At 27.3% G+C, this 23435-nt stretch overlaps 1 protein-coding gene across 2 annotated transcripts in view; it reads right to left on the bottom strand.

The window, feature by feature from the left end:
• The window catches only part of LOC107442193 (neogenin), a 54255-nt gene that overhangs the window by 15227 nt on the left and 15593 nt on the right, over positions 1–23435 (bottom strand). For both annotated transcript variants that reach the window (XM_043051218.2, XM_043051219.2), the window contains exons 3-15: positions 22926–23071; positions 21469–21753; positions 19840–19990; positions 18318–18460; positions 17323–17598; positions 15320–15542; positions 12200–12354; positions 9078–9365; positions 8355–8404; positions 5920–6061; positions 4097–4207; positions 2776–2970; positions 1350–1445 (exon numbers count right to left, since the gene is read on the bottom strand). In XM_043051218.2, coding sequence (XP_042907152.1) covers positions 1350–1445; positions 2776–2970; positions 4097–4207; positions 5920–6061; positions 8355–8404; positions 9078–9365; positions 12200–12354; positions 15320–15542; positions 17323–17598; positions 18318–18460; positions 19840–19990; positions 21469–21753; positions 22926–23071 — 2261 coding nt within the window. The remainder of the gene's footprint in view (positions 1–1349; positions 1446–2775; positions 2971–4096; positions 4208–5919; positions 6062–8354; positions 8405–9077; positions 9366–12199; positions 12355–15319; positions 15543–17322; positions 17599–18317; positions 18461–19839; positions 19991–21468; positions 21754–22925; positions 23072–23435) is intronic.

Below are 23435 nucleotides of genomic sequence, written 5' to 3' on the forward strand. Positions count from 1 at the left end.
ATATTCTACTGTTTAAAGCATCATATGCATGTGTGTGTACATATAAATACATATGATGCTTTAAACAATAGAATATTATAGTTCTTTACAAAAAGTAAGTTTTATGTTATATATATATATACATAACATAAAAGCTTTCATTAATCTTTTTATGTTATTCCTTTTCTTAATTTATTATTCAAAACGAAACACTTTCTCACACTTTTAAATTCACATCCTGTCCTTTAATCTATTTTGTCTCAAGTATGCATTCATTAAAAGTAAGACATTTTCCCCTTTGCTCTTTGTGGGAATCGCGCAACCTACTTTATAAACCAATTACAATTGCTAAGATTTCCCTTTTTCCCTAAATCAAGACATTTCACAGATTTTCTTTGCAAGATTTTCTCTAACATTTAGGAAACACGAAGAGTTAGTGACTCTCTCTCTGTCGATATCCACACACTCTCTCTCGTCATATTGATTAAATAAAATTAATTTGCTTTTTCTTAAATTCTGTGCCTGTTTGTCCTGCTCCCACGACTGCCATCTTCACAAGCCGGCATGGTGTGAATTTAAAAGTGTGAGAGAGTTTTGTTTTGAATAATAAATTAAGAAAAGAAATAACATAAAAAGATTAATTGAAGCTTTTTATGTTACACACATATATATATAGGATGACCATTAATTAAGACAATGGAAAAACCAATAAGGATGATACTTATGATGTAATATTTAACAAAAGCTCATTTAGGAATGAGTTACATAAACTCATTTCTGAACCACAATTATTTGCTTATACATTTTCATCTCACTCTTTTCTTTTACATCGAAATAGTTCTAACAGTTTAATTCTGGAGGGAGCGACATCTATTGGCCTTAGTTAGTTTTCTCACGAAGAGACTGTTTCGTTTGTCAAATAAATAAATACAAAAAAGACAAAAAGAAAAACTAAGAAAATCAATAAGTTTATTTTACAGCACATAAGCTGCAAGTATATAGAACTCATAAAATAAGTTAAAAATATAGAGAAAATTCTAATAATTTTTATTCCACTCATTTTCATTAATCTTTAATATACACTCAGATTATAAAATATTTATATCTTGAAATAATTCACAATCTGATCAATTGTATCTGCTAATTAGGTTTTTCAAATTTAGTTTATTTATACTTAAAAAATTGCATTTAGGAAATTGAAAATATGATCTTGTAGATATATTTCCCCCTTACAAAACATCCTTTTCAACCTACACAAGAAATAAGGCTACATAAATTTACACCCTTACTGACATATTTTTTAGTGACACACTTAGTGACATACATAAGTACACACTTAGTGACATACATTTTATGACAAAAAAACTTACTGGTTTCCACTTGTGTTTTAACAGTTTCGTATACAGGCCTCCCATCACCTGCTTCATTGAAAGCCAACAAGCTTATAACATATTCACTCGAAGATTCTAAAAAAAAACATAAAGTTTAAATAAAAACAATATATAAAGATGCATATTATGCAATACATATTATGAAAATCCCAATAAACTGTAACACAATTCTGAGAGTCTATGACAAAGATATTAGTAGCAATGCTAGAATTTCAAATTTTAACAATAAATATTTTTCTCACTCAAAATTTAAGAAGAATTAGAAATATTTTCATTTAACTACATACGATTTATTAATATTATTCCTATTTGCTTTTTAATTATGAAAGAATTCAAATAAGTATTTAACCAAACAATCTAAGTAATCCATAATAACATTGGAATAGGTTCAAAATACCAGTTGCTAGAATATTGTAGTTGCCTTTATGTTATAGAATACATCATATGATGCCTTTGTTTTCAAACTCAGCCGAAGGCATTTATTAGAAATTTAACAAAAGGGACAAACATTTGCGCAAGTATTTGAACATAATTATACATTTTTAAAATAAACTAAGAGCCTAGTTGAATCATTAAAAAAAGTTGGAAAAAAAAGGGTTTGATAATAGTAATAAAAAATAAATAATTAAGCTAAATTACACATTGAGATCAAAGAACAAACCCTTATTCCATTACAGAAAGAAAAAGGTACATTTTAGAAACCAATGTACAAATCATCTTTTAAATTGAATTTCTTAAAAGAAGCTCTCGAAAGTTAAAAAAAAAAAAAATTACTGTCTTTTACAAATCTGCAATTTTTTTAAAATTAAAAAAAAATTTTTTTTTACTTCCATTTAGTACAAGTTGACAGCTTTAAAAACTAAAAAATGGGTAATCGACAACAAGAAAACAGTCATACAACAGAAAAATCGCTCATTATATATATTAACTTTTTCAAAAATTTAACAATAGAAGATTTAACACATTCCACTTACAACACATATAAAGACATGCTATGATGTATTGACTAATGGCAATAATTTTTTTTTTTTTTCAATAAGCCTAACTCTAGAACTTTATATGCTTAAATTTGTTAATGCATACTAAATACGATAGAGTAAATAAATAAAATTCAAGGAAATAATTGCAAGAAATGGTTATTTTCAGAAAGTAAACTTACATTATTGATATTCTGACTGATCTATTCTTTTGCTGGTAAATAATAACTCCATAAAGTGAAAAACAAAAATATTTAGTGAATTACTTTCTAAGAACAATGACATTAAATGTGATTTAAATTTCAATTACAGAGTTATTTTCTCTTCAGTTCATTTAATTTATCAATAACATTCACAAAAAGTAGGGGGAAAAACATTTTGCATTTCCTACAAATGAGAGTTATGTTTTTTACAAAAACTTTACTTACGTAGCTTTTCAATTGTAAAATGTCGTTGCTTGCCATCTAAAATTTTAGTGTAAACGTCAGCCAAACCAATACCCCAACCAAGTTTGTAACCTCTGACAATAATGGTTTGATCACGTGGAGGTACCCAACTGACAAAGATTGAATTAGCTGATGGTCTTGCCCTCAGCGAGCTTGGCATTTCAGGAACTTTACTTTCTACAATCAAACAAATAACAAACAATATAATTATACAACATAGAATCAATTCAAAAATTGTTACTAATTTAATTTAATTGAATCGTGATGTTTGATTTTAAAGTGACATAAATTTGAACTGCGATGTTTAATTTTAAAAATTGGTGAATACAGACAGTACTGTTCGGTTTAAATCTTGATATTTTTAAAATCCCATGAATATGAATCACTAAGTTTGATTTTCAAATGGTTTTAATAGATATTGTGATGCTCAATTTTTAAATAGCAGAATTGGACTTTTAAAATTATTTGAATACGCTTCACAATATGTTATTTATAGATAAGACTCGGTTGAAGATCATGTAGTTTGTATATCCCAAAGTGTCAATGTTTGAAACTGAAGAATTAAATTCTCCATATTTACTAAAAAATTTTCACAAATGCAAGTTAAATGAAATGAAAAAAAATTGTTCCCTTAAATAAAATTAAAATAATGCAAATTTATAGATTGAAGAGTCTTCGAACTGAGCAAAACCATTAGGAAAAAATGACAATTAGTAGCACAAAACTACACCAACTTAGATTCATTTCTGCCATCAAAGATGATCAATACAATAAACAAAAATCTTCTAAGCGAAAACTGATCATATATGAAGCAACCCTAAGGACTTTACCCCTTATCTCTCTCTTATTCTTCAATTCTCTTTATTCATACATTTCGTTTATAAAAGCATAAAGTTGCTCTTTTTTTTTTTTTTTTGGAAAATTAAAAAAAGCGGAATAGAACAAAAAACTATTGCTGATTATACATTTATATATTATCATGATATATGAGAAAATAGTCACCTAGGCCTTCAAAAAGTCCACACTTTTTCAAAAAAAATAATTGCCTTTGTATGCTTTTTAGTTCAAAAAGTTGCCCAAAAACGAAAAAAAGATCCAAATAATCACTTTTTAGTCACCAGTGGCAACCCAACATTGTGAATGGACTGCCCTTTAATCCAACACTGTAATATCAGTTCTCTTCACAAGCAGATTTGTGAAATAAATTTGCACTTAACTGTGACGCATGAAAATATATTTAAAAAATATGAATGCATTTTGATGAGGTCCATATAACAATATTATAAATCTTAAATATATTTACCAATCAAATCATTTGAGTAAGTTTCAACAGTTTGCCAATCAGTAAATGGACCTGTACCCTTAGCTGTAATGGCTGCAATTTTGACCATGTACTCAGCTCCTTTTTCCAAATCTAAAGATTAATTTTACACAAAAAAAACATAAATAACATTCCATTAAGTACAATTTAAAATTTTTTGCTATAACTAAAAATGTTAAAATAAAAAATTAGATTTCCAACAAATCATTAATGGTTTTCTTACAGCATTCTAATCAAAATAAAAAATAATAGTGTTATAAGACAGTCTAGAAAATTAAATTTTAATCTTAAAAAATTTTAAAAAATAATTATTTTGATGGCAATAAGCAACTAGCACAAGTGGTAAATATTAAAAAAGAAGGAAAGCTTTAAAATCCATTCCCAAATTATAATTTGAGTAACTTGTACTAAATGCTTTATATTAATCGCTACAAACTAACATGATAAAGAAAACATTCATACAGGTTGATCTGTAATCACAGCCGTAATAAAATTTTTTAGTATTCCTATCAGTAATGAACTAAAAATTACACACATTAGGGGTGTGTATAATTCAAAGCTAACTATCAGGTAATTCATATAGTTAGTCGTGACTTTCTCTGCAATTTGAGATGCAGGCTTTCTTGCATAAATGCATCCTACCTATGATGAGAAAATAAAGCATAATAAAGAAATTTCAGCACAATTTTACTCAGGGACTCACGCCTTTAGGGTTAATATTGAATTGAATAATCAAAAAAGCATTTTCAAAATCTGATTAATTGAAAACCACAAGTCTTTCTAAAAAACTTTTTTTCACCTATTCCCCATTATTTGTTTCATTTGAAAAATAAATTGGTTTATGACTGTTTTTATCCTACATTTGTGGCTGATGAGAGTGATTTGTGATATTCTAATGATGCACCTTAAATGTAGAGTTACAATTCTAATCTGAAGACTATTTTCTTCTTCTTCAGCATGACAGAACCTTACAGGCCTTGGCTGCCTCAACCACGCGTAGCCTCCAACGCCTTCTATCCATGGTGACTTTTTTCCAGTTGTTAATCTTTATTACTTTGAGATCTTTAGTAGTGTCATCGAGCCATCTAGTTGGAGGTCTTCCTCTGGCCCAAGATCCAGAAGGATTTTTAAAGGTGGCTATTCGCACTGCGTTGTTTTCTGGACCTCTCCAGATATGGCCTAGCCATCTTAATCTATTGCTTCGGATGACCTGCACTATCTGTGGCTGTCCACAGAGTCTATATAATTAAAAGTTGTATCAGATTCGCCAACAGCCTCTTTCCTGTACTGGGCAAAAAATATTTCTAAGGATTTTCCTTTCAAAAATACCAAGAGTATGCTCAGTGTCTGCGCTTAGTGTTCATGTTTCACTTGCATAGAGCAATACAGGTAGAATAAGAGTCTTATAAATTTTAATTTTGGTTTTTCAGCTGATTAGGCTTGATCTTAATTGCTTTAAGTCCAAAGAAACATTTGTTTGCCATTTTAATACAGTTGTATACTTCTGTTTTTATGCTGAGGCCTCTCTCACTGCTCTCTCTCTCTCTGACCTTCCTATGACATTGATGTCATCGGCATATGCCAGTAATTGAACTTATCTCTGATATATTATTTTACATATTTTAAAAGCAGAGATTAAAAAACAGCTTCCATTTCTGTATTTCCGAATATGCATCAATAAGCACGACTTGACATGATAAAAAAAATCAAATTTAATCAGCCAGTTTTATAATAAATTAAGACATAATTTTTTTTTACTATTTTATTTGTTACAGTTAAGATATAACACATAATTACAAACTTACCAACAAGAGCATACAATCGTCTGCTTCCATCTGCGGTTTTAGTTTCAGCATTTCCACTTCGTTTCTTAAAACGTATTTTATATCCAGTAATGACACCATTCTGGTATTCTAAAGGAGGAGGTTCCCATCTTATGGTTATACTCTAAAGTACATAAAATTTCAATTAGCTTAATTACAATTCCATCAAAATATTAAAAAAGATATAACTTTGCAGTAAAAAAAAAATAACAATTTTAATTAAGTGAAGTTATTATTAATTACTTAAAAATATTTTGCCAGGAAGTTCATTATGAAAAAAACTTTCCAACGTAAAAAAAAAAGAGAACTACAAACACTAATATTATGTATTCTTTGGGATATCTGTAATGATTAATCTGCAGTTCCACTTGATCAAAAAGGATTAATGATTTTTATACTAAACTCTACAAAATCAACAATTGATTACAGAGAATGAATACAACTAAAGAGAATGGTGAGGAGAACATATCCATGAAAATTTCCTTTTCACCGAATTCAGATATGCTTATTTCAAATTCTTCTTCCAGATTTAAAACGCTCTGTATATAATTGCCCGAGTTCCATGTTATATTTTTTTTCTTCAAAAACTCCATTAATTTAGGAAACTGAATTGAAACTTTTTCTAGTAATTGACTTTTTCATAGCATTAATTTTATATCAAAAACTTTCACATGCTCATAAATATTATGAATAAATTGACCTTTCCTCAATAAACGGTAGTTGAGGTGACCAGTAATATAAACTAGGAAAACAAAATCCCTTAACCACTTCTCATCATTGAAGTCACTAATGAAATTTTGTTTGGAATCTCTGAATGGCTAAACTTTGTTCTGCAATGAAAATAGGCACTGAAGCATCTTTCCTTGACTCAACCAATGTATTTTAGCGTAATACACAACATCACTTACGTTCAGCTTTTCAAATCACTCAAGAGCTATTGAAATAACATGTGTTTAAGTTCTTCGATCCATATAAAATGAACTACTTTTACGACAACAATCATCACATGTTCAAAGATTTCTTGCACAAATTTTCTCATTAGATGAAACTGAAAACTCATCATAGCATTATTTCCACATGCCATCACATCAGATTTGAGTAATGACCCTAATTACAACTCTGAACGAAAACTGGTATTTGGCAGTAATTTCTAAAAGAAGCAGAGGAAGCACTGCATCCAACGTGTCTCTTTAGCTATTTGCAACCATGGTTACTACAGTTTAAAGGCAAACCATGAACAGATATTAACGAAATATTGGTCTATATGTTTGCAAGTTTGTCAGATGTGTTCCATTCACGGCAACTCACCATACTAGAATCCGATAAAGCATGTATGGGACATGCTTGACCGACTAGTTGCTGCCCGTAAACCACCTCCTACTTGAGTATCAGAACTTCGGAGAGCATTGCTTGCTGAGTGGAGTAATCTTCCCCAAGATTAGCTTGATAATTTGATATGGAGCTGCCAGTATTTCGCTTTGAATCGCCAGTATTTCATTGCAAAGAAGACATAAAATGTGTTAACCATCATACTATGTAATAGTATTAACTTTTCATAAAAGTGAAATTTTTATATTTGCTCCAGGAAGCTAAAATTGTAGTTTTTATGAATGGCACCATACACACACCATATTTTTTTATCATAATTGTTTGCTTAATAAATGGGCATAATGAATAAAACATTGTTTTGTGTTTGTGAATTTTTATTTAAAAAAAAGAGACATCCCCTTTTCTTGAAAGAATCACACTTTTTTTTCAACTTTCCTTTTTTTACTATCAAGGCTGGCCATTGTGCATTTATTCAAGTTTCAAATACTTATGAATTAAGAAACCTAAGTAAATATGAGTAAATCTAGGTAAATCAATTGCACAAGCCCTGCTTAATTGTCAACCAATCATTACTTACATTACCAACAATCACTTACATTTTTGTCAACTACCTGATTAACTGATAACAACGTTAGAAGAAATTCTACGCTATTTCTTCCTTTCTAGTCAACCCCAAGGACGTCTCCAGTCTGATAAAACAGTTTCTCTCATCCCCCTACTGCAGGTGTGAATATGTAGCATTGATAGTTTTACTATGACTATTGATAGTTTTACTATGACTACTGATAGTTTGACATTGTTTTTGATGCTGATAGTTTGTGATTGATAGTTTTACATTGACATTTCGTGGATAAGGCTTTGTGGGCCACTAAAATGCATTCAGCTGGCCACAGGTTGAAGATCCCTAATAAATAGCATATTTTTTATTTAGGAAAAACCATATTGATAGTTTTTTTCTTTTACAGTTAAGTATTTTCTTCACATTTTGAGTATTAACAATTAAATTTATTACAAGTTGTACCCTTTAAATTCAATAAAATAGGAACACTTTTTTAAAAAAAAAATACTATTCAACAAATATATCATACCGTTGAACTTGCTGGTTCTAAGCTCACATTTTGAGGAGTATCACCCGGTTCTGAAAAATTAAAAATGATAATATAAAGATCTTAGTAGAAAAAAAAAGCAATTCAGCAAAAGCAATGAAGTCTTTCATTTAAAAAAAAAGTATTTCTATATTTAATAGACCAATAATAAAACTGATACAAAAATTACAATAACACTAATCTAGAATTTGATGGATGTAAGTTAATATAAAATATTAGTTAACAGTTATTTCTCAAGTCAAATTAAGTAATATAATTAAGTGTAGTTATGCTAAAAAAAATATTTTTCAAATATTTTGCTTTGAAATATTCAAATATTTTTAAAAATTCCAACTCCATAAATAACAATTTGTACTTACCTTTTCTGAACTCCCAAGGCAAAGTGTTTTGTCTTCTTATTAATAAATCTTTTTAAGATAACTAAAATGCTTTTTTTTTTTTCTAACTGATATTTTTTACAACTAATATAAATAAAAGACATAAAACTAACTTAATTTGAAGAAAGTAAAATTTTCTAGAACAGTAAATCTGAAGAGATACTAGCCAATAAACACTGTGAGTGGCCTGATTAAAATTTAACACTTAATTATGTTTCTTTTCATTTAAGGTAGCTTAAGCTCTATTTTAGTAGTTTGATTTAATTTTAACAAAACATAAATTTGAATTTTTATCAAAATATAAAGTAGAACAGTATGATACACTTACTATCATCATGAGTTCTGACCGTAACTTCGTCAGTGCTCATACCAGGTCCATTTTTATTAAAAGCTGTCACCCAAAATGTATACTCAGTAAACTTTTTGAGATCATTCAACTCATAGCTTGTACTGTTGGTCTCTATTTCTTGCTCATCTGATGAACCGGATGCAACATAAAAAAGCTTATAGTATTCCGCAGACTCCTTCTTTGTGTCTGGAGGATTCCACTTAACTAGTATGGATGTAGAGTTTCTTGGAATGACAGTCAATGAGTTTGGAGAATTGGGAACATAAACTAGAAAGTTTAAATAGAAATAAGAACAGAATTTAAAGAATGATTGGCATATTTTTTGAGTCCTTAAATTTCAATAATTGTGGTTTCAACTAATACAATAGTAAAACATTTGTACAATATTAAATAATTACAAAGGCATAAAAAGTAATGCTTTTGTAGCACATTCAAAATTTCAATCTAATTGTTCATCTTTTGAGTTAATACTAAAATGTCTAAAAATTGATATCAGCCAATGAACTTGTAGTTTAATTATAATGGATTAAAAATTTGTTTTTTTAAAGAGCTTAAATTCAAGAGTTGATTTATACAATAAATACTTCCTACTTTAAATACCATCTTGAAGTTTTAAAGAGAGAGTAAACTTATACATAAGATAATAATGTATATAATCATTATTAAGACAAATCCTGCAACAAATGAAGGACTTGTGGCAAAATATAATGATAAAGAGGCTTTTCTACATTAAACTATTCCTACGTTTTTTTTTCTTCCAGATAGGTGTGCAACAAGTTTTTGTCATTTCTAATAATAGATGCATAGCATAATAGATGGGATCTTCTTACTGCTAACATGGAAATTATATTTTATACTAAAAATGAACAACATTCTTTTAAATATTAAAAATTTGGCTTATCAATACATTGCCCTTAATCCTTCAATATACAAGTTAAAAATATAAATTATTAGTTAGGATGAATATATATAAGCGAAATAAAAAATTTTAAGGAAATTTTTATTTATAGAATGCTATCTGAATACCAGTACCTTGCACTGGATAAAAAAAAAAAACAAGAATTAATAAATCAAAAATAGTACAGAACAACACTAGGAAATCATACACAAAACCGAAAAACAAATAACAAAACAATCATTAAAGCTAAAATAAATTCCTGTTTTTTTTAATTATTATTATTCCTTGCTCTGATCAGTGACTTCATATTATTAGATTTAGCAAATTTTTAGTACATACCATCAAAATAAATATTAACTTTATTCAGTATCATCTAGCAAAATACTGTTGCTTGAAGCCAACTCATGATATTTTAAATTTAACTCAAACCAGCAATTTTCTGTACTTATACCTTTGAAGGACTTTAATAGAAATGCACATTATTGGTGCAGTTTTCATGGGCAGCTAATTTATTCATAAATACTTGGTACTTATATTAAAGGATTTGGTATATAATGAAACTGCTCTTACCATAATACCAATAAAACATATAACAAAAAAAAACTAAGCATCATTGGCGTTAACAGTAGGCAGTTTTTTTTTAAATTTCTTGATCAATTTTGCCTTTTAAATTGTCGCTTACTTTTTTTTATTTCAATTAGCACTTATAACCAATATTATTTGAGTAGCATTTGTTATTTCTCTTAACTCAAGACTCAAAACACATATTAATGCAGCGGACTGTTATTTTATTTGCACATTGAATTCACACACTTGCCTCTTTCGAGGTTGGTAATACACTCACTAGTTCTCGTTGCTTACACAAAGGGCGCTGCTCGCATACAAACTGAACAGCATTGACATCGAAAATGATATGACGATTTTTTAGTCTTCTCCCCAAAATCAATTTGTCATTGTTGTCAGAAGAGATATAATGACTTCTTAGTTTTGGAGAAATGGTACTATCTAGTACCATTTCTCCATTACGAACGTTTTTTTAATATGTAGCTTATTTTTTCTTTTTAAATTAGTACCCAATATCCAAATTAACTGAGTATCAATAATAGTTTGATGAATTTTTCAGCTTCCCTTAAATAAATTAGTACCATTTCTCTATTCCACTTGGATTTTAGTACAATAGCTTACTTACAGCTTTTTTTAAAATTTCAATCTGTACCTATTAACAAACTTAATTAAGCATTAATAATTATATGGTGATTCAACACATTTCTCCTAAATGAATTAGGACTATTTCTTCATTAATTTTGCTTTTCTGCTCATATTTTTTTTATTTCTATTAGTGCTGAATTTAAATTTAATCTTATAGAAAAAGTTTTAAAATCATAACTATAAACAAAATTAACAGGTGGATAAATTTAGACTTTTCATCTAAACACAATAAAGTTAGAAATGTTAACAACCTTTAAATTTAAATACTGATTTAATATTCTGAAAAAAGTTAAATTGTAAGACATTGGTGATTGTGTCATTCTGCAGTAATAAGTTGTTTATCTAGTTGGCCATTCATGCAATCTACCAACTATGCTCTTAAAGGTTAAATAAGTATGTGGAGTAGTTATTAGGAAAATAAATAAAAGTGAGATGAAAAAAATGAAAATTTCATGATGATCAGATAACTACCTATATAGAACATTAAAATCAATTTACGTCTTAAATGGAATGATGCTTAATATCAACACTTTTAGTTTTAATCTAACAAATAAAATGTTGTTGTTTTTTAAATTTCCTCTCAGATGCGCTAGATCTCTAAAGAAATTCTTCATATTTCGATAGCATTTTATTATTATTAACGTGTTTAACAGGAAACTTACAATGTTCTCTTGTAATTCCATTTCTTAAGAAAATTGTACAAAAAATATAAATGAAATACAGAACATCCAGTTTTAAGATTCGATAATATTAAAATATTGAATATATATTGAAAAACATGAATGTCAATTTTAATTAGGCTAGATAAATGTAATAAATAAAAAACAAAATAGGCACAACGTACTTAACTGAAAAAAATTTAAGTGTTTCGTAATAAACTATCAAATCAACACACATTAAGAAAATAATCATAACTGAGTTTATACCAAAAAATTTAAATCTTCGGGTTTAAAAAAATAATTCTTAATAAATATAATAAGATTAATTAATATACCATCGTTCAGAGTTTGAACCAAAAGTTCATTTGATGATCTGCCAGGTCCATGTTGATTATAAGCAATAACTCTGAAAACATAATTTGTAGCAGGTTGTAAGCCTTGGATGTTTATATCTTCTACAACAGGACGAGTTATATTTTGTACACGTTCCCTATAACACAGAGGACAAAATTTTATATTATTAATGATTAAATTTGATACTTTATTTGATATATTTTATAAAAAATATAATTAATATATTATCAGGGGTCTGTCCAGACATTTTGTGAAAGGTCCGTTTTTGTAAAATTGTGAAAAAAATTACTCGTAATTTGTGAATATAAAATAAACGTTAAGTCACATTCTTTCAACCAGGCTCCTGCTTTTGTGAATTTGTGCAAATAGGGTCCTGTTATTGCAAAAAACTTTTTCTTTCAAGGAGTTTTTAAATTGTAAAGATATACAAGATTATGATCAACACTGTAAAATTATAATAAAAAAAAATAATTTTCAAAAAGTAACAGCTATTGCTGCTACTAAATTAGAGATTCAACATACAAATATTTGATATTAAGCCTATACTGCACAACACAGAATATTCAATTCGGATGAATAAGGGAAGAAGCGCCCGTCGAAGACAAAACTTAGTTTTTTTACATGTCTTTCTTCCCACCCGCCTGAGAAGTGTTTTTTCGATTAACAAAACAATAATGAAGATAAAAAAATTTGTGAACGGTTCGATTAAAAGATAAATTATTTTGTGAACGGTCCGTTTTTCAGTTAAAATATTTTGTGAATGGTCCATTTTTATGAAAAGATATGTGTTAAGGAACCCAAATTTCTTCTAAACACCCCCTGATTATTATACAATAAAAATGTTAAAAGGAAAAGTAAACAAAAAAAACTTTTATTGTAATTTATGAAAATAAACATTGATTATTCAATGATGTCATAATAGGCAGCATCACATATTTCCTAGTTTTTAAATTTTTTTGAATTTTGTAAATTTAATTTTTTTAATCATTCTTAATCAAATGAAAGAAATCATTTAATTTTTATCACATTTTAAGAAAAACAAATATAAATATTTCATTCCTTTCTTAACAAACAATGTAACAGCTAACTTTTTAATTCTATACAAATATATAACTCATTAATTCACTGTCACGCACTGTAAAATAGAATATCAAAATCTATTAACTCTTTATTCCTTTAGCTACTTTACTTCTCTATATCAGAAAAATGTTTCAATTAGAGTTATATTAATTCTCATAGCCTTTTTGATGATTAAGCTGCAACCAAATTATTTGAAATTTAATTATAATAATGCAGGTTTGGCTTTGTTTATGGCTATTTTATCCTTAAATAAATCCTTAACTATGGATCTCTTCCCATGCTCCTAAGTTCGTTAATAAGGAACTAACCGTCCGCTGCTAATTTAAAGTTCTTGACATTAGAACCAGGGGGTTTTGGGTGCCTAATTATCCCCCAATTCAATCGTTATTCAATTACAAAAAATTCTTCGTGTTAATAGTTTTAAAAAATTTAAAAAATAATAGGCAAATTAATTAATTACAATAAATAAATTAATTACAAAAACTTTCTCATGCTTAAAGTTATAATTTTTTTTATCTTATTTAAAATGCATCTCTTCGTTCCTATAAAGTAAGGAGTCTATTATTTTGTAATTTTTCATTTCATGACCATAGATATTAATTTCAAAAATTCTCTCTAAATAAAAAAAAATCTTAGATTATATATATATACATGCAATAATGCCTCTTGACAAAAACGTAGATGTACAACAGAACATTACCACTACTATGATAATTCTTCTTCTATAAAACTGGACCCAACATTAACATAAAAAATGGAATAATTGTTACCATATTTACATAAAGAATAAAACTTTAAAGAAAATAGAATATTTAATCCAAAAAAATTTAATAGTATAATAATTATTGTTAAATTTCTGAAAAACATTATTAATTATGAATAGTAAATCTACATCAGAATAAATAAAAATTAAAAAGAATGAAATTTATATATCTTAATTTTACGATTAAATAAAATCATATTTAGAACCTTTTTTATTCTTATTAATCCAGTTACAGATTATATATTAATTCAGATTATTAGGCCAGTATATCCAAAGTTTGCCAATATAAATAACTGAAGTTTGCCTTTGCTTCTCAGTCAGTAAGAGGTGGGAGTCTTTATTAACTGATCTTCTATTCTAATTAACCAAGCAGGAAAAACTTAACTATTTAGACAAATGAAATGCTTTCTATGTCTTATTTTTAGGTTCAAACAAGAGTGATCAAAACCAAGTAGAAAAGACTGATAATTAAGAAATATTACGGTCTTCATGTAAAAAGAATTTTTTTTAAATAAAATATGCTTAAAGACAAAACACACATAACTTTAAATTTTTCAACTTACATTTTGTCACATTTAATTCAGCATAAAAATAAGTTTAAAAAAACACATTATTTCACTAATCAAGTGTAACATGCATATTATACAGAAATCAATACATCACTTATTTAGATCAGTGATTCAGCTTATGTGTTATAGCAAACCAAATACGACAAAAATTGAAAAGGGGGCACAAAAAATAAATTATGACACATTGACTGGGATGGGTATTTCTCTTGCACAGAAGAAGTATGCTGGTAATTTTATGCAAGCAAAATTATAACTTAACTTTATAGGTATTAATATAAATAAATAAAAATTTCCATTTTTTTTAAGAGCTGAAAAAAGAAATCAAAAAAATTCTGATTATTTACTTGAAGGAAGTGTTTGATCAGTCCCATTTAAAAAACTTAATAGCTCAAATATTATTGCTTTAAAACTCTCTGTTTGGACCCATATTTTACAAATCTAACAAATTAACTATTTAGATAAAAGTTCCCTCCCCCCCCCCCAAAAAAAAACTCAAGATGGCCACTGAAGCCTAAACTGGGAGGGCAAAAAAACTTTTAATAATTTATTAATATTGTACCGAAATTGTAACTTTTTAAGCAATTCTCAACTTTTCTCGTTATTTCCATAAACACCAACTCAGGAAAATTCAAATATTGAGTTTTTGTTTTGAATCAAAGAAAGTAGTAAAAAAAATAATAAAAACTTACCTAGAGGAGTTAATTTCCCTGTAATACACAGAATAAGCAATGATTGGTCCATTTCTCTGAACAGGCTGTTCCCAGGATAGAGTGATAAATCGAGTTTTGACTATAACAGCAGTGAGGTTCAATGGAGCAGATGGTCCTTCCTTGTGAAACTGAAGAAATCCTGGTTTGTGTGGAAAGTTAGGTAAAGTTACAGGAAGAGAAAAAGCAGCTGATTCGGAAGAATCTTTTAATTTGTTAATATATCATTTGAGAAAGTTTCAGAGGTAACAAGAAATGAAATTTGTAATAGCAGCAAGGAAAGAAAGCAGCCAATCATAAAGTGAAACAGTAAAGTTCATAATGATTTAAGAAACAGAAATTGTAAAAAGAGGAAAAAAGAAAAATTCGAATTAGAATTTGTCAACAAAAACAAACAAATTATAGAAATCATAATGCAAAATTAAACACAAAATAAAATAATAACTTAAATCCCTTGTATAAGGCTTTTTAATTTAGCATGCTATTCTGGTTACACTTTTTAAATCAGTCATAAATATAAAAAAAATGAAAAAATCCAGAAAAAAAATTAAAGAATGAAAACTATTGATTTTTAAACCAGCAAAATTTACAATAAGTCATGCAAAAAGATATGTATCATTATCAACTATTTTCAATCAACTGATAAAGGTTTTTTTCATAAGATACATATATCGTTAATGTATATAATTCAGTTTTTTCATAAAACAGTCCTAAAATTTCGTTGATTACAGGGCAGAATAAGTTAAAGTGCTAAATAAATATACAACTAGTTATTCCACTTATAGTAATAAAAATCTCACTCGATAGGCAACTCCAGTTTAAAAAAAATAACAATAACTGTATAAAGTTTCATTTGTTTAAATAAGCTAACTTTGCATTTGTAAGTATTAGATGTACAAGAAGCAATGCATGGAAAAGTAGAAAAAAAATTATACATTTTAAACTGACAATAAAATCAGACAGTACATCAGACAATAAAAAAAAATTAATAAATAAAAAAATCCATAAACAAAACTGTAAATATAAGCTTTTTTAAGCGAGAACAAATTTAAGATAATTATGTTAAAATTTTTGTGAAATTATGAAAATTTTGTTTATTTATTCTTCAATGACTAGCTTAAAATTTTCTTAATTAGTTAATTAGTGAGCAATTTTTTAAACCAATTTATTAAACATAGTATGCAAAATTGTGATAGTGGTAAAATGTGTTCATGGCTAATATTTTAAAGGGGAATCTCTTTCATAATTTTCCCTGGCACAGCTGAAATTCTTTTAAATATTATTCGCATTTTCTGACCTTATCTGCATCACTAAAACTGGTAACATTCCAAGAGAGCAAATAATTTTTTTATTCAAAACTACAGAAAACTTTTTTCCAAAAAGCTTGACAATTATAGGGTTAACAAAAATTCAAACTGCTTTCACATTATAATTTTTTTCAGTTTAACCCTATTTTTCCCTCCTACCAAACTAATTGATAAACTACCAAACTAATTCATAAAAAAAAATTTCAAAAACATTTTATTAATTTGAAATGAAAATTATCATGCATACATGTAAATGAAATTATATATAAAAACCAATCACAAAATATGAGCTGATATTAAAATTCTATGATTTAAAAAAATGCAGGAGACATGCTAACTGCTGAATGCAAGCAAATCAAAACTAGTGCAAACAGTGTGCAGTCTTTAATAGTTTACCGACCTTTAAATAGTGAGTATGTAATACAGATACATGTATATCAAGTCTAATGCTGTAACAAGAATCATTAGCTTGTAAATAACCACTTAATTTGTAGAAAACAATGAATTAATACATTTTATTCCTGATATGTGCAAGAATTTCATGCCTGGAGAATGGAACAATTTAGAAGTTTAATAAAAGCATTTCATTTTAAACAATCAACATTCATAAACATATTCAGCTTTGTAGGTAATTCATAAAGAGAACATAAATTGAAACAAATATTTAACATAGTTTACCATTGCTGAGGACTTTTAACTGGGCAGATGACTGGATATTTCCAGCAGAGTTTGTAGCAAAACACTGATAGATTCCACTATCAGATTTGACAGCTCCCAGAATTCTCAGATTATAGCCATTTACAATCTGAAAATATTCACTCGGAACAATGAGATCTCCGTCTTTGAACCAACGCACAATTGGTAAGGGTCGTCCATAAACACTGCATTTGAATGTCACATCTTCCTTTTCATAAACAGCTTGATTTTGAGGCTTGGTCAAAAAATATGGGGGAACTAGATAATGTAATGAAATTTATATTTTAATTAGACTTCATTATTAAATTTAACATCAACTAAATACTTTTGAACACTCACAAACAAAGTAACTAAATGATTTAATTATTTTTTAATATATTATAATATTTTTAATATAGGTATAGTTTTAAAATAAATTTTGTACAACAGCGCCTCATTTCTCAAAAAAGGACATCTCAAAACAATAAGCATTTTTTTCATAAAAAAATGGAAACATATTTTTAACAGCTTTACAAATTAGAAACCTAAAACATAAAACTTTAATGGAGTTAAAACCGATATGAAGAAAAGAAATAGTAGAATTAGATAAATTCAGTTAATTTAGATAATAATTTCTATATTAACTTATTAATATAGAAATTACTGGCTTAATTAATTTAAAAAGAATTTTATTTTAATGCCTTTCTTCTTCTAAACTGTTTGCCTAAAGCCTTTTGCAAGTATCGAATAACCTATTTGAAGGAAACTACTCTACATTATTAATACAATAGAAAAAGTATAAAATTGATACTGGCCAAATTGAAAAATTGATACAGCCAAAAAGAAGTTTTAAGATGAAAATGCATTTAATAGTAATTTGCTTAAACACTATCATTTAAAGCTCAATTTAGGAATAAATTTTATAAGAAAAAGTAATAAAATTTATAAAACCCCAAAAATTTCAAAAAATTCATAAAAACTTAAAATGTTTTACAAACCAATAACAGTTATTGTGGAGCTAGCGTCTATGGAATCTTCAGCATTTTCAGCACGGCACATGTAAGTTCCTGCATCTTCTTCAGCAACGTTTTCAAGATTCAAACTGCCAGAGCCTACAATTCTAAAGCGACTTCCTAAAAACCTACAATTATGAATTCAGAGTAATGAAAAAATTGGAAAAAGCCAAGAAAATTATTGAAATTCTATTATTTAAATAAATGATTTACACGCAAGCATAAAATATGAAAAAATTATCACAGAAATAATAAATATTCCTCTGTTTTCTGATTAAGAAAAATTATAGTAACTTTATATTTTTATAACAATTAAATGCAAACTTAAACGTTTGCTTTTTTTTCCTACAAAAATTTAGTTTAAAAATAAATTTATTTTAAGAAAACAATCAATAATAGCATAAGGTGTAATTGCTACAGTACAGGGTTAATTGTCGCTAAAAGAAAAATTGATGTTCAATTCCCTTTATTGAAAAAAGAATCAATGAGCTATACTATGCTTTGATACCATTTATTTTCGTAGAATCCCTGACAAAAATTACATAAAAAAAGTACATTAGAAAATGCAAATTAATTTTTAAGAGAGAAAAATAAAAAACGCTATTGAAATCTAACAAATCACAACTAAGTATGACGTAACTGAAAATTTAAAAATATGTTTAACAGGAAGCAAATGAAAGAAAGAAAGGAGAGTTGAAAGGTGATTATAAGAAGATTTTCAAGTTCCATCAGGTAAACAATTGGTATTGAGGTTTTTAATCTTCCCTTTTCACTAATTATTAAACAGATTTGGATAACCTGTTTTAGTTTTCTTCTTTTTAATTATTTGTATTTAATTCCTAAAGAGTAAACCTTTAAGCTTAGTTTTATACAAGGATTCAAAAAATATACATTAACAGCAGTGCACCCTGTATTTACACTCACTCATGCCATCCCTTAAGTAATTGTTACCTCATGAATGTAGAATAAAGAGTATATAAGAATAAATTTAAGATGCATAAATTCAGAAAAAATGTATTAATACTACTAAGAAAACCTGAACAAATATAGTATAATATAATAATTTAATAGGAATAAAAAAGTAATTACTCCATTTAAAAAAAAAATATTTATCTAATGATTTACATAGGATATGCATAAACTCAATATTTGCAAATAGCAATATTTAAATTATCTTTGCATCAATGAATGTCTAAGAAATGGTGGAACAAATACTAACTTCAACTGAATGTTTTTCACCATAAAAGCAATTAACATTAATTTTATTAATTTCCTTTCTTTCATCTTCTCTTACAAAAAACCTAAATATTTTAATAAAATGAAGTAACATTCATGCCAAGAAAATTCGTTCAAGTTAATTGCGCAAAAAAAAATTTTTATCACTCAATTTCAAAAACAACAGAATAAGTCAGACAACATTGAGGAGTTATAAATTTATAACTAATAATATGTTAATAAATAGAAATTCTTTAAGTTAAAATTTCATACCCATATGAAATGTACTTACGAAAAATCGATAGCAGAATTTCCTTTTAACCAGGTTATTATAGGATTTGGATTGCCATTAGCTGCACAATCTAGAGTTAAGTTGGACCCTTTAGCTATCACAACAGTAGATGGAGGAGTAGCAATAAAATTAGGAGATGACAACAATTCATCTGAAAAAAGTATAATTATTTTTAAAATTTGAGACTTCTTAATTTGTCATGGTAATTTTATCCCTGTTAGATTTTTGCTATTTTCTATAGCAAAAATATAAATTCTTATATTTATTATATTATACGTTTATTTCTGATTATAAGACAAGCAAAAACTGGGATTATTTCATCCTGATATATTTTTTTTAATATAAAACTTATAAGAAATCTGAGAAATATAATCTTGTAAAAATTGCTCTTTGGTAAGAAACAATGGTTTTTCAAAATTTCAAAAATGAATGTTTTCTTAAATTAATAAAATAGACAGTTATGTTCTATAGCAAATTATATCTACAAAACTAATATCATCAAAAAGCTAAACAAGCTTAATATTATTACACTGAACGAGTTAATCCCGGGGGCAGAATTTTTTTGGGCTTTCTGCAACATACCTGTCTAATACTAACATCTTTCTGCAAGATACTTTTAAAAATAACAAGTATACACGTTTTTAATTTTAAGTAACAAAAACATCAACTTCAAAAAAAAATTTCTTCTGATCAAATAAAATAGTTTTTTTAATTGAATATGCAATATTTTTTTATCCTAATATTATTCTCACATTTTGTTGAGGGTAAAACAAAGCAATTATTTCCATTTTTGTATTATGTAAGTCATCATTACATTAAAAAAAATAATTTTAAAAAATCATGAAATCCGTAGTAATATCTACCGAAAAAAAGATTAATGGCGAAATCATGTGACGGATCTTAGAAAATGAAACAAAATAAGAAAACATTTTATTAATNTTTAATTTTAAGTAACAAAAACGTCAACTTCAAAAAAAAATTTCTTCGGATCAAATAAAATTCTTTTTTTAATTTAACCCACTGGCGGTTAAGGAGAAGGGCAAAATTGGGCGAATGTTTCTCCCCTACACACAGTTCCCCTATCAGTTAACATGGGAAAACCGGTTTTGCTATGCAGAGAAGACTGCAGGTTAAAATGCGACTTTTTACGTGCAGAACCGTCAGTGGGTTAATATGTAATATTTTTTTATCCTAATATTATTCTCACATTTTTTTCAGGGGAAAACACAGCGATTATTTCCGTTTTTGCATTTTGTAAGTCATCATTACATTAAAAAAAAATAATTTTAAAAAATCGTGAAATCCGTAGTAATATCTACCGAAAAAAAGATTGATGGCGAAATCATGTGAAGGATCTTAGAAAATGAAACAAAATAAGGAGTAATCAGGCTTTCAATTTTTTTTCAACACTCTTATATGTAATACCATATAAAATAAGCATTAAACACATTTATTTATACAATCCTAAATAAATAGATGCTGAAAACAAAAAACTGAAAATTAATTTATGAATCTATTGGTATAAGCAAAAAAACATTTTTGCAAGTAAATAAAAACCATTAAATTAAAGCATTTTAAACAAAAACCAGGTTAAACTTAAGTTTCTAAAAATTTTATGCAAATTATAACCTGTTTTTGGATTAACTGAAAGAGTTCCATGGTCACTTTCTCTTGCTTTTTCTACATTTTCTGCAACACAGTGGTAAGTGCCTCTATCTACTGGTTGCACATCATCAATCTCCAGAGCTCCACTCGGTAAAATTGTCATCCGAGTTGCATCTAAATGTAGAGGTTGCTGATTTTTGAACCAGGTTATAGAAGCTGGTGGTACAGCTTGTATTGAGCAAGGAAAATAAACAGTTTGTTCTTGGGAAACAGAAAGATCCGTAATCACTTTTGCAAATGGTGGTAAAGCTAACAAAAAAAGCATAGATAAAATAAGTACGTAATTAAATTGAAACAAAAAAACTTTGTACAGTACACAAAATAAAGAGTGGGACACCTAAATAACTTATGATCAAACTGACTAAAGTTTTCTTAATTATTTAGCAATTTATATTTTATTTTGATGTGGCTATTCTAATTGTAACTTTATCTTAATTTATTTATTTCTCTTATATGTGGGAGTCTCTTTATTAAGTCTTAGTCTGTGTACTTTTAAGTCATTATTAAGACTTACTCCATGTACTTTTGAATTGCGATTGTTTGTCATTAATTTTTCTTTACATTTACATTTCAATTTTTCCAATTGCTTTTTTTTATTTGTTTTTACATTATGGGGCCTCGGGGGCACTGTCAGTTTTTGGTTTCACCACTGGCAACAGAAAGGTTTCTGTGTGTTAGCACGCAGTGTGTCCCCTGATGAAGTGTTGTCCTGCTAACATACATATCTTAACATTTTTGTCGTTTTCTGCTGATTGTATTTCTGACTCTCCAAATGACTAGTTAGTTGTTATTTGAAATCAATCATTTTTAAAATAACATGAAAGACATAAATCAATAATTTTTAAACTACTAAAAACGATTTGTCACTGCAGTTACTTAGAACAATATATAAACGTGTGTCCCCTGAGTTCATCCCCATAAAAATTTGAAGATCTAAAGCTGGTAATTGAGTTTCTACATCATAAAATTACTGAATTCTCAAAAAATTTGAAACAATTAATTCAGCGGGAAAGGCCATACACCTGAACCTTGTACATAATTAATGAGCATTCTCTACTATCGAATTTTTATTTTGCTAGCATTAATGTTTACAATAAAATAGTTTATGCTGGCATTAATTATTAAAGTAAAAGGAAATTAAATCACTTGATTCTTCAAATTCATTATTTTAAAATCCGCATTTGTATTTGTAGAGAATGAAATATTCCAAAAAAACAGGAAAATCCCATAATTAAGAAAAATTTGAGATGTCGCAGCTAAAAGCTAAAAATCAAGACAAAGAAGAATAAAATATTTTCAATCAAGAAAACTGTGAACCCTGCATAATACTTTCAAAAAATAATAATTACACTAACCATTTTCCAAAAGTATACAGTTTTTAAAAGAAAATTTTGGTAAATTGAATGATAATGTTTTCTTACATGCTATTTGAAGTTTAGCTTCTTTACTAATAATAGTTCCAACTCCTTCTTTAAATGCTGAGCATTGATAAAGTCCTTCATCTGGCCTCTCAGTTCTACTATGTACAACTTTTTTGAAAATTAAAGATCCATTTGACATAACAAACCTAAATATATTAAAAAAAATAGTTCAGTTTTGAAATATTCTAATTAGTGCATTAGATTCAACTTCAAAAATTAGAAGGAAAAAAATTTAATTTTGTCTATGCGTTTTAATAACATAAAAAAAATTATGCAGAAAATAAAATTTAAATGAACTATTTATTGTTTTATGATATAACACAAAATAACAATTCAAAAACACACAAATATTTAATTCCCTCTCTTTTTCTGATTTACCTTTTTTTGGATAAAATGTGACAACTTGATATGCCTTCAACTGTTTTAAAAATAATTTTATTAGAAAATGCAAAAGTTGATTTTAAAAAAATATTACTGATAAAATAAAGTTTGTGTTTGAAAGAGAAAAGT

This window comes from Parasteatoda tepidariorum, chromosome 3 (genome assembly GCF_043381705.1).
Source record: "Parasteatoda tepidariorum isolate YZ-2023 chromosome 3, CAS_Ptep_4.0, whole genome shotgun sequence".
NCBI classification, from domain to species: domain Eukaryota; kingdom Metazoa; phylum Arthropoda; class Arachnida; order Araneae; family Theridiidae; genus Parasteatoda; species Parasteatoda tepidariorum.